The sequence below is a fragment of the Bactrocera dorsalis genome, chromosome 5 (assembly GCF_023373825.1).
Source record: "Bactrocera dorsalis isolate Fly_Bdor chromosome 5, ASM2337382v1, whole genome shotgun sequence".
In the NCBI taxonomy this organism is placed as follows: Eukaryota; Metazoa; Arthropoda; class Insecta; order Diptera; family Tephritidae; genus Bactrocera; species Bactrocera dorsalis.
In genome coordinates this window covers 12,205,265-12,224,336 of record NC_064307.1, presented here as the reverse complement: position 1 = coordinate 12,224,336, position 19,072 = coordinate 12,205,265, and the positions used below count along the sequence as shown (strand labels likewise).

The following is a 19,072-nucleotide window of genomic DNA, read 5'->3' as shown; positions in this document are numbered from 1 at the left end:
TGGAATATCAAGGCTCATTATTATGTTGGTTCAAAGTCCAGATCAAGTCTTTTTTGAGATTTATCTGTCATAATGTGCTCATTAAACCCTGGAGAAATTTCTGTTTTTAAAGAATTCTCCAAGTTTTATCATTTTAGAGCAATATATCTGGAATACACGAAAATTACTAGTGCATGCATTGTCTTTAATTCGTTAAGTATTGGAGAGTGGCGGATCGAACATGTTATATCAGCTGTTTAAGGAGACTGTCAGCATTAAAAAAGAACTGTTGAACATTACATGTCTTTGAACGTAATACTCGCTGGCAATTCTTCGTTTGGAACCCCACAGCTTTAGATTTACTTAGTTTGACTGAAGAATTTTTTTCCGTCGTAAAAGTAACAATTTAATAACCTTAGATTTCGTCTACGCTTTAAAATTGGCATAAAAAACCATATACATTATGTTTCAAGTGCTAAATTTTTGAACTCAGTCAAAAGTTCTTTGAATTTTGGTCGGAAATCTGTAAGTCTAGCTTGGTAACACTGAGGAAAAGAGTTATACCACTAAAATGTATGTATGTTTGGAATTCAAGTCGACAACTTTGTTGCTTTTTCAACATATTAATAGTGCTGGGAGAGCAAGCAAATACACTTAGCAAGCAGAGAAATGGTGAATCGATGACGACTTTTGTAATACCATGTGATCAAAATTGATCCAGACTAATAAAAAAAAATGCATTTTTATATAAATAATTTAATCAAAAACCTTTATTCTTACTGACTTTTAAATTAGGTTTTTTTTTGCCATAAGACAGCGATGAACTTCAGTGCCCTTTGCTAATGTCTTTTAATGGTTTTTTGGACATTACGCGTTGATTGAAACGGATTTTTAAGTTTTAAAAACATAAACAAGTCACAAGAAACCAAATCGAGCGAACACGGTGGCTGAGGGATGACTATCGTTTCAAGTTTGCCAAAAAGTCAGCCGCATTCAAGCCAGAATCAAGCTAGAATCGGACGGTGCATTATTGTTGTGAAAAATTTATGAATTTTGTAATCTCATATCTGATCGTCTATGATGATTTGACACGCGTGATTTGATACACGTAAATGCCTTAACGCGGCCAAGTAGTGTTCCGTATTGCCGAGTTGACCCTGTGGAACGAATTTATGGTGGACCACGTCATGGTAATCAATGAATACAAAGAGCATCGCTCTGATTTTTATCGACTTTGACGATATCTTTTTCGGTTCATTTAATTTTTAGAGCCCAATTCTCTTGAACAGTTTCGATCGTATATGGATCGTTTCCAATAATATGTAAAATATTATTACAAATGGCAAAATATATATTAAAAATAATCTGGAAACACTAACTATTAAATTTATTGACTTATGTAGGGTAACTCCTAATGTATCCCAAGAAAACTTTTAAAATTTACTAAAGCAATAAATTACTTGAGATATCAGGGCCTGCCTCTTAAAAGCGTCTTACAATCATACTCAATTGTGAGCTTATAAAATTTAAATGAAAAATAATTCCATGCACGACTTCACCGGCCTCCCATTGCTGTAATTTTTTGGTCGCCCTAATAATTTGTATGCAAATCACGAGCGCGGCCGAGTCAACTCAATTCTTTATTTGCGTTATCTATTGCTCTCATAGAGAGTGCTCGTGCTCTTATTAATATCAATTTCAGTTCTATAGTATTCAAATGCACTATTTCATATTACTAAGTCTAACTTTGCTACTAAAGACTGTTGTAAATATTCGCTCAGCGACTATGCGAACTTAAATTTAATAAATTAAACAAGCAATTCACAAACAAATATATAGCAAATTGAAATTTTTGAGTTATGCTGTTTCAACGCTGATTTCTGACTTTTTTGTTGTTGTTGTTACGTGTGGCTGCTTAGGTTTGTAGCATTCATTGTGGTTTTTTGTTGCATATTCTTTAACTGTCAGAACTTGTACTCGTATGTTTTATGCACATGCCTTTGTGTTGTTTACACTTTTGTGTTTTTATTTTTTTGGAATGTTTCATATTTTCGCATTTTTTGATTTCTGCTGTCGCAATTCTGAATTGTCCGCACTTAGCGCAATTCACTCAAGTCTGAGTGTAGCGGCGCATGAGTGTGAGTGCAAGTGCACACACTTGAAAACTACGTCGGCTTCGGCATCACGCTGGCGCCTGCTGTTGCGTAAGCACAGTGGGCCGAAGCTGCTAAAAAATTAGTTGACAAATTTTTTGAGTGTTGTTAAAACTTTTTGATGATATTTGAAAATAAATTTAATATTTTAAAATAATGCAAAATTTTTTTACATTTTTTTTTAAGTAAAAAATATAGTATTTTTAGAAAAATTAGTTGACAAATTTTTTCAGTGTTGTTAATTTTTTTTTAAATTCTGGATATTGATTTAATGTTATAAAATAATGCAATATTTTTGTGTTTTTTTTTAATTTTTTTAAAGTAAAAATATATTTTTACATAAAAAAAATTAAAAAATATATATATTTTTATGTCTTAAAATAAATTTATTATTCAGTATTCTTCAAAAAAAAAATTAGCAACACTGAAAAAAAAATCAACTAATTTCTTACCAACATTAGCTCAAAATAGAAATTTCTTTAAATAAGTTTTTCTTTTAACCAGAAACATTCCCTATTTTAACATTTATTTTTGTTACCGCTATTTTTGAACCCACTGCTGGCAATGGGTCGCCACAGACCGCATACTTCAATCTACATATAATATCTTGTTTTCGTGCTCATTCAATGGCAGCATTCCGCACATGCAAGACAATTTAATTATTCATCCCGCAACGACAATACAGATGTTTTACGGATCCATTTGCAAACAGAATGCCTAACCTCATACACAGCGGTCTGCATACAATGACATTTATGATACCTCCTGCCTGCCTGCGTGTGTGTGTGTGTGTCATTTCTGTAGAATTAGGATATCTGCGTATGCTTTTCAATGCCTTTCCTTGCCCTGTATGCTTGCTGTTCAGCGCGTGTGCGGCTTTACACTGTCTGCTGTAAGCAGAAAAAAAAGCAGCTGGCGACACACACATACACAAGCACGTTCGCATTTACAGTTATGCACTCATTCATATTTGTTTGCACACTTTTGATTTATGACTAAAAATGCGAGCTAAACACGTCTTCGTGCGCTTTAAATTTCTGTAATATAACTCAGCGAATGAATAATGCAAGCAAAAAATGCCTGAAAAACCAACTTCATCTACGTTTGTACATATATGTATGCATAGTGTATTCTAAACAGCGCAGTGCGTGGAAAAATATATATTTTTGAGTAGAAAAATTTAAATAATTTAACGGATAATACTTTCTTTTCCGGTGTCCGTAAGTGCTGAAGAAAAAGTAAGATATGTACGAGGCTGTTCCGAAAGCTATTTAACCTTCAAAAGTAAGACGAAAAATTTTTAAAACTGTCAGTCAATTCCTCAGCTAGTCTCTTTCTCGATACACTTAAGGCTGCAATGCATTAACTTCTTTAACCGCTCTGGAAAATAGGTTTCCGAAGGTCTGCAAAAAGAGCTTTCCTTGTGATGATAATTTAACCTTAACCTTATTCAACACGAACACAGTTTGGAAAAAAATAAGTCGCATGAAACCAAATCTAGAGAATTTGGCTGATAGTTCATTATTTCGTAGCCTACTGCGAACAATTTGAAGCAGAGCTGAGAGCTGATGCGTAGTCATGATGAAAGAATGCTTCCTTAAACCTCAAAATTTATATTTTCTCCGTGATTCGTCCCAATAAACTGTCATAGCAGAGCCTAGTGATACTTCAAAAATTATATCTTGCTAATTGTCTTACAAGAAAAACAATGGTCATAAACTTTCCGGTCTTAGTGCAGACTGGGACTTCTACGTAGGAGGTTATTTGCTGCACCTATTCATCGATTTTTGCTGTAAGCCAATGAAACCAATGTTTCGTAAACGGTCGCTAGATAGTACGAAAACTCTTTCGATTTATGCTTAAATAAACTCAAACCCTGATGTGAAGCGGTTTCGTAGCTTGTTTGTTGCTCGGAGTGAGCAAACCCGGCATCCAACGCACGGACAGGTTTCATGTTCAATATTTTATGCTGAATCAAGCCACTCTAGTATTTTGAGAGGCCATTACCATCGATCAGCAGTCTACCAACACAAGTTCCTGAACTTTGTTTTAGTCTCTCTGGTAGCTGTTTTCGGGCCACTTACCTTAGCTCGGCAAACAACCAAAATGAGACTTGAATTCTTTTGCCATAAGCATATACAAGCTTCAAGAAACAATGCGGAAGAGGTAAGGAAACTATAGACTGCAGATCAAATGTTAGCATAAATGTCTTTATAACTAAGCATTCTTGTTATGTCGTCAATTTTACTATAGGAGAAGATAAATAATAAACGATCAAACTTTATTGGCACAGATTCGGTCAAAAATAATATTTTTATAACAGCGTTCAAAAAAATAATACTACTGATACCAAAAGTTCAGGCTGGGAAAGGTTTAGGGAACTGGAGTTTTGGAAAACTCACCCCAGCCCTAACAACATACCTAAAAACGAAGTGATGATTTATAGCTGGAATTCCATTGAAAATTGGGTTTCGTGTGAAGTAAGAAAGTAATTGATGAATTTCTAAAGAACCACCCTATCTGGGTCAAAATTATTATTTGTGCTTACATGTCTGTGTGTTGATTTATTTTCGAAATTTAAATTAAATATTTATCAATATCTTGGTCTAGTCTTTACTGCGACAACATGACAAATATTTGTCTTTAAAAAATATGTTCCTTATTTCCTCTGAATTTTCTCTGCGCTGCTTCTTAATGCATGTAATGTGTGTTGAAAGTAATGCGTATATAATGGGTGATCCAATAGAGGTACTTTTATCAATAGCCTTTTTTTTTTGCAGGTCACACGTGAGTCGTGTCAAGCTATCATGTTTTTTTATTCAGTATTGTTTGGCATTAAATTGAAAGATAAAAAAACAGCTCGTGCTCTATAGACCCTTAACAAGTTCCAAGAAGTAAGTGTTTGAGACCAACTATTTAATGCCTGAAATTGAAGCTCGTGTTCTCGGTGACTTTTGGCTCCAAAAAGACATCGCCACTTCCCACACATCGCATCAATTAATGGATTTATTGAGAGATCACTTTGGTGAGTAGATAATTTCACGTTTTGGGCTGGTCGATAGGCCATCGAGATCGTGGGATATCACAACGTTAGGCTGTTTTTTCTATAGGGATATGTAAAGCTTAAAGTTTGTGCGGACATCCCGCTTCGATTCAGGCCTTGGAGCAAAACATCACGCGAGCCATTCGCGAGTTACCAGTCAAAATGCTCGAACGAGTCATCGAAAATTGGACCCAACGGATGGACCATGTGAGACGTAGCCGCAGCCATCATTTGAAAGAGATAATGTTCAAAAAAAAAAACCAAAAAAACGTTCTTTCGAATGATAATAAACGTTTTCCAATAAATTTGAAGTTCTGTTGGTTTTTTTTATGAAAGTAGTAAACCTCGAAATGGATCACCCTTTCTATATACATATCTCTGTACTTAGAAATTGCATATCGCACACTAAATGAAATCCTCTTGTTACTACTATCTATGCCGGTTTTATTTTTTCCAGTTTTCGTTCTGCCATTTTTTGCGCTGCCAACAGTTTAACAAGACTTTGTGACATATTTTGCTAAAGCTAACATTTTCATTCTTACTTTTCCGTTTTTTCGTCCAGCGCTACGGGTATGAGTATAAGTGCCTCTTGGCGTATGCCTTTTTTCGTTGAAAAACGCTTATGACAGCTAGCTTTGAAGTGTTTGCGCTTGCTGGCAGTGTATGTATGAGTGTATGAAGCAGGCAAAAGGATATTAGTGCTTACAAAGGCACCGAAATTGTTAGTCTATATGTTTACATGAATATAATACATGTGTACCGTATAAATGGAGATTTGTGTGCTGAGGCTGATATTAGCCGCAATATGAAAAGAGAACGAGTGAGAGAGTTTTCTGGCTTTCATGAAATTAGGTAGAAAGGATTTTGTTTAAAGAGCTGCAAAAAGTTATTTTTACTCTGGTTGGAATTGAAAGCTGCTTTTAAAAAGAGATTTCCAAGTATTCAAGTATTTTCAGTAACTGAGCCTGCTCTTTCTTAAAATTTGCTACCAATATCTTTGCTTTTATAAGATTGTTTGGCTAAGTTCCTAACAACGAAGTTTATATCGTTTCACAATTTTAGTTGGTTTGGTTTGAGTGCGTTATTTTCTCAGAATTGTGTTCACTAGTCGATTGGCATATTCGCAGGAATAAATGTAGAGATAATAAATTTAAAATTTAACTTTAAATCCCATTCCAAAATACGCAGAAAACTTAATGATTGATGTGAAAGTCTGCATATAATTTTTCTTTCCGAGAAGCTGCTCGTTTGTTGGAATCAGAACTCCGTAAGTTATAGCTGCCACACAAACTGACTGAACAAAGTCAAGTTCTTGTGTGGAAATTTTTTTGTTTCACATTTCATTATCTTCTAGAAATTTGACAGAGAGAATTGCCCAAGGTTGCGCTACAATTTCCAAAAATGTTGTTTAGATCAGTGTTTCGAGCTTGTAAGAATGATTCATTTCGAAAAAGAAAAGAAAAAACACAGAAACTTCAAATTTAGTGGAGCATGTTTATAATCATTCGAAAGAACATTTTTTGGCATATATTTCTTGAAGATTATCTCTTTCATATGTTGGACGCGGCTACGTCAAAGATGGTTCATCATCATCCAATTTTCCAGGACTCGTTCGAGCAATGCGACAGGTAACTCTCGAATGACACGCCTGATAATTTGCTACAAGGCCTGAATCCAAACCGGATTGTCCGCATAGACTTTAGACTTTACATATCCTCACATAAAAAATACCGACGGTGTGATATCCCATGATCTGGGTCGTCGAGATTACGAGCTTCAATTTCAAGCATAAAATAGTCGATTATCGTGCCGCGATATCGGTCGCCATTGAAGTTTACCTTCTCACAGGCATCATTTTTGAGGAAATATGAACCAATGATTAATCCGACCCACAAACCACACCAAACGCTTGTTTTTCTGGATAAAAAGGCAGCTCTTGAATCCCTTCAGGTTGCTCTTCGTCTCAAATGCGGCAATCGAGCTTGTTTACGTACCCATTGAGCCAGAAATTGGACTCATCGCTGAAAAAATGTGGCTCGAAAACGTCGGATCTTTTTGGAACTTTTCAAGGGCCCACAGGGCGAAGCGATGTTGCCTGGAAAGTGACTTCAGTTATTGTACGAGGTGCATCTTGTACGATTTCAATTAAGATCTCGACGTAAAATGCGCGAAGTCCTTCCATACGTGAGTCCGAGTTGTTGAGAACGGCGCCGAGTAGACTCTCCATGGTCTTCGTTTACACTTTCAGCTACGGCTGCTATATTTTCTTCACTGCGTGCTGGATCTATTGATCTATTTGGTCGGATATTATCCAGTAATGAATGGTGGGTTTCAAGTGTGTTATGAATAGTACGTTCAATAGGTTGATTATGTTGAGCGTAAGTTGAGTGAAACACATTCTTCAGAGAACTTGTATTTTCGTAATAAAGTTGAACGATTTGTAAACGTTTCTCAGGCGTAACTCTTTCCATGATGTAATGCCAAACAAGGCGTGATCTTTCAAAATAAAACAAATACTCTAAATTGATAAATAATTTAAAAATATGAGCATAATTACGCGCTTAAGAAAGGCTCAAGATTGTCTGCGTGAGTCTAAACTCTTTGTGACGCTGTGACAGACAAGTATTTAAGCCGCTTGGATGGCATTAAATCACCAGCAATATTGAATTGTTTTCAAGTTTCATGAATACAAACAATCTTTTCTCTCACACTCAACCGCTGCGTGCTCTCTCCAACACACAATTTTGCTACCAAAGGCTTACTATTAAAACATACATACAAACTTTACCGTTATCTCTGCTAGCGTGTACACACAAAGGTTGTTGGGGTTAAAACTGTCAATTTGCATATGAACACCGAAAATGTCCCATTCAACTTTTCTATTTGCCGTTATTTATTCAAAATAGAAGCTCAGCTTTGGCTTAACCTTTTTCTAAAATGCGACTTTTCACCATTTTATACGCATACGATTAGAGAAAACCCATTTTACAAAATGCAAAAGCAACCCAAGTGACAAAGTGGAGTGCTTGACTGCGCTTGCCAGCGCCGCATTTTCACTATTATTATTTTCGCAACTGTATACAGTTGGTTGGTAAAGTATGCGTATATGTACATATTTTCAAGTGCTCTGCATACGAGTATGTGCCGAATCAATGGTGTAGCCTTGTGCTGTCCATTTTGTTATCCTTTTTCCAGCGGATTGTGCCGGTTTATGCCAATGCTCAATCAAAAAGCGATTACTTGGCATATAGAGTGGTACGAAGTGGTGGCTACTTTTTCTTTATTTAGGCACAGGAAATTATAGAAAAGTTCAACACAAATTTCAAATGAAGCATGATGCGCTCGTTTGTATGTAGTATGTGTGTGGGACAGTGTAGTTTTTTAACTTTTGGGAAATATTTTGCATTTATAATTGAAAAGGCTGCTTCCGTATTTGTCACCTTTTTGGCGTAAATATTTAATTTTCTTCTTGAAATTTTAATTAGTTTAAGTGGTGTTTTTGTACTCAATTAATTTAGAAGCGCGGTTTTGGGAGGATTTGTAGGCATACTTATGGGTATAATAACAAGATTTATCTAGGAAAAAGCGACAGATAGCAACCCTGAAGGGGAAATAATGATGAGTTCGCAAGCCTCAACCTTACGTTGGAGTAGGCATGTGGATTTAGCACTGTCCAAAGCCACCAAGCCACTCATGAACTGCAGACGCTTAGCCGGCAGTCCAGGGGCTGCAAGCCAAGAATCATAACTTATGGAACGGTTGCTTGGGCATCTAAGGCAACGCATTCTTCGGGAGGCCTTCAGTTATCGGAGCTGCAAAGGCTCGTCTGTGTCTGCGCTTTAGGGGCAACGAGCACTTTCCCCACCGCAGCACTTGAAGTTATTTTGGACATACTGCTGAGTGGTTCCACTATACAGTGGTACACTGACGGCTCGAAAACACCGCAAGGCATTGGAACAGGCGTTGCGGGACCGCATACCAAACTTTCCATGCCAATGGGACGTTTTCTGAGCATCTTTTAAGCAGAAGCCTTTGCTATAAGGTAGTGTGCAGTAATCAATCTCCATCGCAACCAGCTTAACACTATACTTAGTGATGGTCAAGCGGCACTAACGGCGATCTCAGCTTAAAGTTAAATCGCTCTTAGTGCTGGAGTGTACAGGAAGGGTTGAACCACCTATCAGTGGGTCCCAGGTGTAGAATGATGGGGCCAGAACCGTGCATAGCAGTGGGGTCCCACGCTATAAAGGAGCTGCCTTGAATGGAGGAGAGAGTGGGAAGAGAACAGCATTGGCTGCATGGAGCAGGAATGCGCTATACCAGGCTATGTCAGGGAGGGTACAACCTTGCAAGTTTAATGGAAATTTGGGCATAGTCTGAAGCGCAAACTGCCAGCTCTGCGACATCGAACAGCAATCTCCAGAACACGTGATTCTGGATTGCCCAGCAGAAGCAGGCTCAACACCCTGGGATCCATCTAAGCGGACAGGGATCACTTCATCTCAGTCACGCCTGGCAGGTTCTTGCAATTCAGGACGCTGGACTTTTGTGACCATATGTGATATAGGGGAGGGTACAAAAGACCCCAATTTTACTATCTATCTGACAATCCTTTATCGTATAAAAATCCATATCCTTTGATGCCTTGCGTCTTTAAAGAGAATCAAAGCATGGGAGAGCGCTTAGACTCGTACTGAACAGGAAAGAGAATAACAATTTTCGCCCTTAATGGAACCCCACAAAGTTAAGGAAATCTTTTCAGTTCAGGAGATAAGTAAAGAATTCCACTTTCAGCTCTGCAGCGAAAAACTCAATAAAAATACTGGAATTATTTAGTGATAAAAGTAGAATTTTACTTACCATTGGAATGAGATTTTAGATAGAAATTGTTGAAGGGCCAAACTGCATAAAAATATCAAGTTCTCCCAAACCCAAAGCTAGTATTACTCGACGAGCGTAAGCAGAAATAATTTCTCGTTCTTCATGCTTACAGAACAGTTTTTTCATGAATACCCCTGCGTTCTTATCATTAACACGTTGTAAAATAATTTTTTTCTGTTCTGACTATAAATTGATATTTCACCTAGTCCTTTGACATTTCCGATTACGATCTAGATGTAAACGTGTTCAAAATGTATTCAATAAATCAAAACTCGTCATTTCCACGAAATCTATTTGCCATCACCTATGCCTACGAAGCGCAGAAAAAGTCCATTTTTCATACAAATACAAGTATTTCACCATCAAACAGCGATTGGCATTAACTCAACGCGGCACGGATAATTCTAACAATGCCTTCGTTAGTATGCAGCGGAAGTATTTCAAAATCAAGTAATTTTTCAAGCAAACAGATTTTTAAAATCTGATTTGTTTGCGCATTCTTCTATTCCACTTTAGAGACTGGTAGCGAGTAGGGAGCAAAAGGCAGACCAAAAGTAAACAAATCAGTCACAGACGGCAAATGAAAAGTTGAGTAAAAAGTGTATTATATAAAAAAATGAGAAAACGCTGCAAAAATATGAGCAAAATGTGAGTTTGTAGTATAATTTGTAAGTCAAGCGCGTACGTCATACAAAAACGATTTGCCATTACTCTTGGCACTGATGGATGCTTAGGCACTTAAGAGTTGCACTTACGTGAGTGCGTACATATATACATACTTACGTTTCTTAAGGTAGTAGTTTTATGAGTTATTGCTAGGTTTTTATTTTACTGTTAACAAGGGGATAAAGCCTTGTGCCCTTGTCGCGCCTAAAATTCTTTCGATTGCGATATAAATAAATGGGCAGGGGGAGAAAACATATTGAGAACAATATTTTATTAAAAATAATAAGTTATGATAATTTTTCATAGTCTTCACAGTTGATATTACCTACTTTATATTCTTCGAAGCTATATATAGTTTCAGCTAATACAACGACTTCGATGACATCTAGCGGAATATGTTTCCGAAGCTAATTTATAATACCATCTTGAGTTATAATTTGACTAAGGTTGCATTTATCGGGATATTATGCTTATAATCTTTTCTCAAGAGCGGGAAATATTTTGGAAAAAATACAAACGAAACTTTGCCCAGCACAAAGAAATACAGCTATTGGCCTGAGTTGGCCGCTTCTGGGTCATTACCTTCTCCAGATGGTCAAAGTGTTAACAGTACAGATCCGAACCAAGAGTTTGGGAGCAGTTTAAAATAAATAATTCCGTCATATTGCTGGAAAATACATAGAAAAACCTTCTAGAACGTAAAACCTGGTCTGGTCATCATTTGCTACGGCTTCTCCCTTGTCCATTTTCGCTTGACGTTGCCGTAAGAGACCCACACTTTAGGTGAGGCTTTCCTCCTTCAATCCGTTTGGCAGCCATACATCGAGCTTTTTTTGTATCCAGCCTTATTTCAACTGCTCAAAATCCTTTTTCGTACAAAGTTTAACTCCTGGATTAGCGAAATATTGCTTAGCTGATGATCAAACTCAACGATTTTTATTACTTTATTGATATTTTAAAGAATTAGCTTCCCAGAACGTGATGTCTCTTTGATATCAAAACTACAGAATGAAATAGAAGAAGAAACCAAAATTGCTCCTGAATGGCTGTTACAGTATCAGAACCACAAATTCTATACATAATATCAGCTACCTAGCTAGCGTTTCCGCCTTTATTGAAGAAAATTTATAAGACAAGGAGGGTGTAGCCTTTTTGCTATATCGTGCAGACTTACCAAATGCTTAAACAAACGGACAGCACCTTAGTGCAGCCCTGTCTGACGTGACTTCGGAAAAAAGGCGTATGGAAGACAGCTATGCTATCTTATATCTCGTTGTATCCACATATGAAAGTTTAAAGGGTATTTTTTATCACATATTACTAAGTAAAGGTTCCCAGTTCCATTTTTATATATACTCTAAGATTCTTTTTCCATATTTATTTTATTGAAAACCTAACAACGCTTTCTAGAATATTCAAGTTAGCAAACATATTTTTATTAACGACGTCACAGCAATTAATCGTGTCTCTTTCACTTTGTGTCCTTCCAGCGAATCGCCACCACAAACGCCTTTCAATTAACGCGAGCGAAGTAAAATAAATATAAATAACGGTACAATTGAAAAGAAGCGAAAGGCAACTGATTGCTGATAACATTGATGCAAGTGTTCTTTTTTCAATCTCTCCTTCCAGTTGGCAATTAGCCGAGTTACACTGCCGTGACATGCTGATGCGTCCAACGCGGCGATGCAACCAAGAGCGCCCGTGCAAATCGGGAGTGCACAAGGTGAGGTGGTTTCGAGCATCTGTCGCTACTTTCAAAGTTTAAAAGACAACAAGCAAAGCAACAGAGGATTGAGAGATAACTTAAAGCTAGTTGCAATGCAAACAAACGAAGGCGAACTCAAATAAACGAGTGAAAAAACAACAAAGAAGCAAAAAAAAACAGTAAAAATATATAAATTTATTAGAAGGCCGGGAAAGCGCTTCCATATTTTGCATAAAGTTCTCGGTGACAACTACACACTGCTGAAGAATTGCAGTGCCCATACTCTGATTGCACTAAAGACGACGCTTCGCGACGTACAACGCTCACGCTTCCTTCAATTGGCACGATGTGTGCGCACAATATGGCGTTAGCGAGGTGCGGCTTTAGTTATGAGACGCGTTGGCTGCTCTTGCTGATTGTGATGTGCGGTAAGTGATCTTGTTGTTGTTATTGTTATTGCTTTTATTTTATTGTATTATTTAATACTATGTTTGCGTAGTTGCAGCTACAAATGTTGCTGCAAGCCGATTTACATATATGTATGTATATAAACCTGCAGCGTTACAGGGCGTCCCCGGTTCTACATACTTAGTAAAACAAATTTTTTGGGATGATATACTGATAATAGAGCCCGTCAACTTTTCGACACCATTTTTGTAGAACGATTTGTCCTTTGTTTCAAAATTGGTCTTAGTTTCGGCGATCCCCTCTTCATTCGACGAAAATTTCGGTAGTTTTCCTTCAAGCGGTACAGCAACTCTGTATAAAAGTCGATATTGATGGTCCACAAAATAATTCAAACGTCATAACCTTGCCAGCCAACTGTTGCATTTTTCTACGCTTTGCAGCGGGTTCATCGTGCACAGTCGGATGACTAACGATTGGACTTCAGATGTTTGTGCCATAATTTCCTGCTTATTGAAGAAGTCAGAAATTGGTTACAACAAAACTCTGTTAAGTATAACCACAAAAATTATGTCGATTAAATATCTGCTAGTTCATTTGATTCACAGTTACCAGAGATATAACTATGCCCTGGAACCCATCAAAAATGTATAGTGAAATATGATGTTAGTTCCACTCATAGATCAAGACATCATTCCATTATCATTGATGAAACCCTGTCTAGGTAAATGTATTTCTTGTTGTAAGCTCTCTTTGTCAGAACAGGAAGGCTTTCTTTGCTGCGATCGAAAGAGCTGTATATATCTGGTAGTGATTCTGATATCTAATTTTGTTGAATATATATATGTTCTTATGTCTTCGCTCTTGTTCACATCACTCCCATCCAATTCCTTTGAATGACAAACAGTATCCTACGAGTATATGTACATAAACAGCTTGTAGCAGCTACTTAAAGTCTATCAAAGTGGATAGGTATGCTAGTTAAACGGTTTAGGAATTGTGTAACGACTAGAAAGCAAATCTGTTCTTTGTACTTGGATTTTGGGTCTTTAGTGCACTATATAAGTAACTTTCATCAGTTCGCAAACAAGTTTCATTTGAGCTTGTTGAATAAGAAAAAAATAGATTCATAGATTCGTACGAAAATGGTCTCATCCAAGTAAAGTGAAAATACGAAGTAAAATATGGATGGTTCAATCGGATCTACATGATTTTTTAATAAACTGGTCGCCTGAATGAGTGTAAAGGATCGAAAGCTGTTTGTTTGACGACAGGAAATATTTCGTCTTGCCCCCGTTCACCACCAGACCCATTTGCTTTGCTGATATGTGATTATCCAAGAGTAGATTGAAGAAGGCGGATGAAAGGGAGTCGCCTTGAATGAAATCTCATTTGAGATCGAACGACTCGGAGAGATCCTTTTCGAACCTGGTGGAGCTTTTGGTATTGCTCAACATCAGTTTACTAGTTTTATTAGTTTTGAGGGGATACCAATTTGAAACATCGCAGCACAATTGCAACTCCTTTTCGTGCTGCCAAAAGTAGCTTTAAAATCGACGAAGTGGTGATATGTGTTGATGCTGTTTGGTGAAAATATGGTCTATTGTTGATTTTCCAAACCTGAAACCACACTGGTAAGGTCAACAGCCCACTAAATTCTAATCATCGGGCATGCTTTCCTCCGACCATATTCCACAAAAAGCTGATGAATGCTCCGTATCAGTTCTTCGACGGCGTATTGAAATAGCTCGGCTGGCAATCCATTAGCCCCGCCGCTTTGTTGTTCTTCAGGCGGGTAATAGCTATTCGAACTTCTTCATGGACAGACAATGGAGCGTCTGCTCCATGGTATTCGATTTGGGAACCGGGTTCGTCTTCTCTCGGCGTTATGCTTTCACTGCCATTCAGCAGGCTGAAGAAGTGTTCCCTGAATAATTTTAGTATGCTCTGGACATTAGCCACTAGGTCAACACGGAGGGTTCTACAAGAGTATGCTCCGGTATTGAAACCTTCTGTTGGTGGCCGCATCTTTTTGTAGAATTCAAGCATTACCCTTGTCGACCTGCTTGTCAAGCTCTTCATACTAACGCATTTAAGTCCTGTAAAAAGCCTTAAGTTGAATATGTATTCGAAAAGTACCATTACCTTATGGCTATTGTTGTTGCATTTAAAGTTTCTCCTTAAGGACAATATTCGAAATAACGGCACTTTGTGTAATGGTAATTTTTAACCTCATTGAATTTCTTATTTGGATCCTGGCAATTGTCCACAGCACATACTTTTATGTACACAAAACGAAGATTGGACACGACAAGGCATCTGGCAATGCATTTTCGATTTTTCTCGGAATGTGGGTGCGAAAATTGCAAATTCTTACTTCTCCGCAGTAGCTTGCCAATTTTTCGTGAGCTCAGTCGAGGCGGCGAAAGGCGAGTATAATGTGTGTGTGTTTGTGCGTGCTGAGGACGCCTGGAATGCTGGCTTTGTTTTGCTGAGTGTTGCATTTGCAATTTCGCCAACTAAATGAGCTCTCAAAGAAATGAAGCAGAAGCGAGCTGCTGGCTGCATAAATGAAATTTACTTATTAGGTTCGAAATGCCTGCACTGCAATTGGCGTTGTTGTAGTTGTAGCTATTACCTTGCCCAGCTAAGTGCTGCTGCTGCTGCTGCATTAACTGTCACCTAATTGACATTAATTACTAAGTGCAGTTTTATGACGCTGCTTGATTTTTAGCAAGGACGGTGTGTGTGGGGGTGCAGATGAAGGCAGTTGAAGGCGAATGCTTCGCCTTTAATGGAGCGGAACTAAGAAAGTTTACACATCGCTTTTGTTAAAGCCGTTATTATATTATTATAATAAACGTGTTGGAATATTAACTTTGTTCAGCGGAACTTTATAATTTGTATTTAGATCTTACTTTGGTTGCACCGAAGCTAAAAGACGATGCATATGTGCATTTTTTATAGTAATTACGAACTTTTATTGCTTGGTAAAAACAACCTGTAACAGGGTTCTCACTTGGATAGCCTAAAACATCAATTCTTTGTGGTACCTAGAACTACTATAAAATTTATCATATATGTACTTATAAATCGGCGAAGCATTTTGAGTCGTTCATAAACTTGTTGAGTCGGCCAATGTCAGTTTTTATGACTCACCGAAGGTATGACTGCCGAGATGTTTCAACCTCAGTCTTGCAACGGCTGGGCAATGAAGGAGAAAGCGTGTTGATGTTTTCGCATCATTCTCCTCCATACAATTTCACAAGTGCTTGTTAGAAAACTATCACTCTGGGAAGATGAACTTCATTATGGGATAAAAATTCGGTAGATCTCCTGCGTTCTACTCTAGGCCAGAAGAATCTCGCAGTCGCACAGGAGCTGGTCGTCGACCAACGTCTGCTAAGCGCATCCGAGGGTACAGTACTAGAACGTAAGATGTGAACGGAGGTTCAACTCACTCCCAATCCGATGTGGAACGGGTACCGGTGCTTCGTGTTCCTAGCGCATCGGCTAGCTAACAATTCCGTTAGAACCAGACATCCAAACGAGTCATGAAGTTAATGAAGTTACTTATTAATATTTCTAATGAAGTTACTTATTAATATTTCTACGGAGGACAGACATACATATGTTGACAAAACTTTGTGTGCACAGTTTGCGAGCTCAACGCTGGCATTTCCGCTCTCTTGTCGGTGTGAAAACTCATCTCCTTGATGGAAACTGCATTATGGAGCAGTAAGTCTACTGTCATTTTTAATGCAACCACTCTTGCATGAAAGACACTATAGTAGTCCGGTAGCCTTAGGCTAAGCTTGAGGTGGAGCTCCTTACCTCTCCCTGCTCCTTACGACTCACCTTTTAGTTCTCCTTTCGAACTTCAACCCCGTTGTAAAAGCGCTTACTACGCATCTTCTCCAACGATTTTTCTCTTACCACTTATCCTTTGTCGGTATATGAGCAGAAAACAGCCATCAGTAGTCGCCACTAAGACGCAGTGGTCTCAGTTTTCAGGGGTGCAATTGAGGGATAAGGAGTTTTAGCGTGACCCTGTTTGGTCTTCGACTTTTGTATTGCCACTGTATGCTAAAGTGGTGCGAGCTGTACTATTTATTTGGATGTTGTCGCGTTGACTTGGAAAATAATCTTTGCCAAGTTTTGGGAAAATATTTTGTAAAATTAATATGGTTTTCCTATAAGAACTTGTTTTTGATCTGTGAATTTATATATAGCTGCCATATAAATATCCCATAGTTATCTGATGTTGGTTGTTCTGACATGGGAGCATTTTCTAGGAAAGAAATGAGCGTATGAACATATTTCAGATCCGTATCTGAAAAATTGGAGATCTACCGAGGGGTTACAACTCAAAACTATTTTAAGGTCGTGTGTCAGTTGATGCGATCTTTATAAACTCGGTTCACCATAACGACTTGTTCCAGCATTTCGACTGGTAACTGGCGAATGATACACCTGATGTTTTGCTCCAAGGCCTGAATCGAAACGGAAAAATTCTAACGAAAGAATATAATACGATCTTGGTGGCCAATCGACCAGCTCAAAACGTGAAATTATCTGCTCGATCGAAGTATTCTCTCAATAAATCCATTGATTGATGCGAAGGAAGTGGTGCCATATTGTTGAAACCAATCATCATCAGCATCAATTTCAGGAATCAAATAGTCGAAGTGATAAAAGTCGCCATTGGCGGTTACGTTCTCACCGGCGTCATTGAAGAAATATGGACTGGCGATTTCACCGTCTTTCAAACTACACCAAGCCATTGTTTTTTCTGGTTAAATGGCATCTCTTGAGTCTTTTCAGGTTGCTCTTCGTCCCAAATGTGGGAATTTTCTTGCTTACATACCTATTAAGACAGAAATGGGCTACATCGCTGAATAAAATTTGGTTCGAAAACGTCGGGTCTTCTTGGAACTTTTCAAGAGCCCATAGAGCGAAATGATGTCGCTTCGCTTGGAAGGTCGAGCGGATTCAGTTCTTGAAAAGATGTAGTTTGAACACTGTCTATTTGAGATCTTAACGTAAAATGCGCCAAGTCATTCCATACATCAGTCCGAGTTGCAGCGAATTTATTTTTACATATATATTTCAACAAACTTTGTCATCGTTTCCACTATTGGCACGAGAGCTTTTTAACTTTTGAATTTTAAAAAGCCCTGACACATTCAATATTCTCTGAGGCCATAAAAATTTGTTTCCCAAATTTTTTTACTGCCATCCAGATGTGCATTCACCACTCCAAGTGTTAGTCACCTACTCAACGCACATCGTTTAGGCTGCCACTTGACGGTATTTGAATTTTTCAATTAAAAATTTTATCAAAGCTTCTCAAAATTTTATTAAAAATGCAGTTATTCAAATTCGCTCTTAATTTATGCAGTGAAAGCTGCCACACTTTTATAAAAGCATAAAAGCAAACGAGTTTTTTTACATTTATGCTGGCAACGCCGCCGTTATCAACTCAATCGCAAGTAGACTCTTAATTGGCTAAATGTTAAAAATTCAAATAACTTTATGCAAATAAAATCTACAATATGCACAAATAATAATAAATATTCATTTTGAACCAATAAACTAATACTCCAGGGATGCAAAATAGAAACAATTTTATTTATTAAAATGCAATTTTTTTCGCGCAAATATAAGCACAAAGTGAAAGTAAATGCAAAACGAAACAATAAAAATAATAGCTGTATATTTACACTTGCTTGTGTGTGGCTGTGTGTGTGCGTGTGTATAAATAACGCAACACCAAACTAGTTTACCGCTTCCCCCTCGCGCTTTGTGTTCAAAAATATAACTTTTTCATATTTGACCTAAAATCCAATCAGGCTGAGTGAAAATTAAAAAAAAAAATGAAGACTAAAAAGTGAAAAAGAAAAATAAAAAAAATTTAGTGTGGCATTTGAAAAAGTTTTTATTTCCGCACAATTATTTAAAAATGCACCGAATGCTGAAGCGTTTGCCAAATTGTTGTACTGCGCGCATGTTTGTGTATTTGTGTGTTGAATATCTGTGTGTGTGTATGTATGAGTGGCAGTCTGCTCATCTGCCGCTGCTGCATGGCGCTTGTCACACATGCAAATACATGTGTGTAAATCTGTGCGAACAAACAGCTAAAGTGCATGGCTAAAAGTGACGAAAACCACAACAAAAACAAAGCAACAACAAAATAAATAAATTTGAAGAGAAAGGCGGCAAAAATGGTGTTGAAAG

The 19,072-nt window shown here is 37.6% G+C and overlaps 1 protein-coding gene across 2 annotated transcripts in view; it reads left to right on the top strand.

Annotated features, from left to right (window-relative positions):
- The window catches only part of LOC105224484 (myosin-G heavy chain), a 315,288-nt gene that overhangs the window by 67,279 nt on the left and 228,937 nt on the right, over positions 1 to 19,072 (top strand). For both annotated transcript variants that reach the window (XM_029549490.2, XM_011202572.3), the window contains exon 2: positions 12,213 to 12,858. In XM_029549490.2, coding sequence (XP_029405350.2) covers positions 12,777 to 12,858 — 82 coding nt within the window. In that variant the 5' untranslated portion in view covers positions 12,213 to 12,776. The remainder of the gene's footprint in view (positions 1 to 12,212; positions 12,859 to 19,072) is intronic.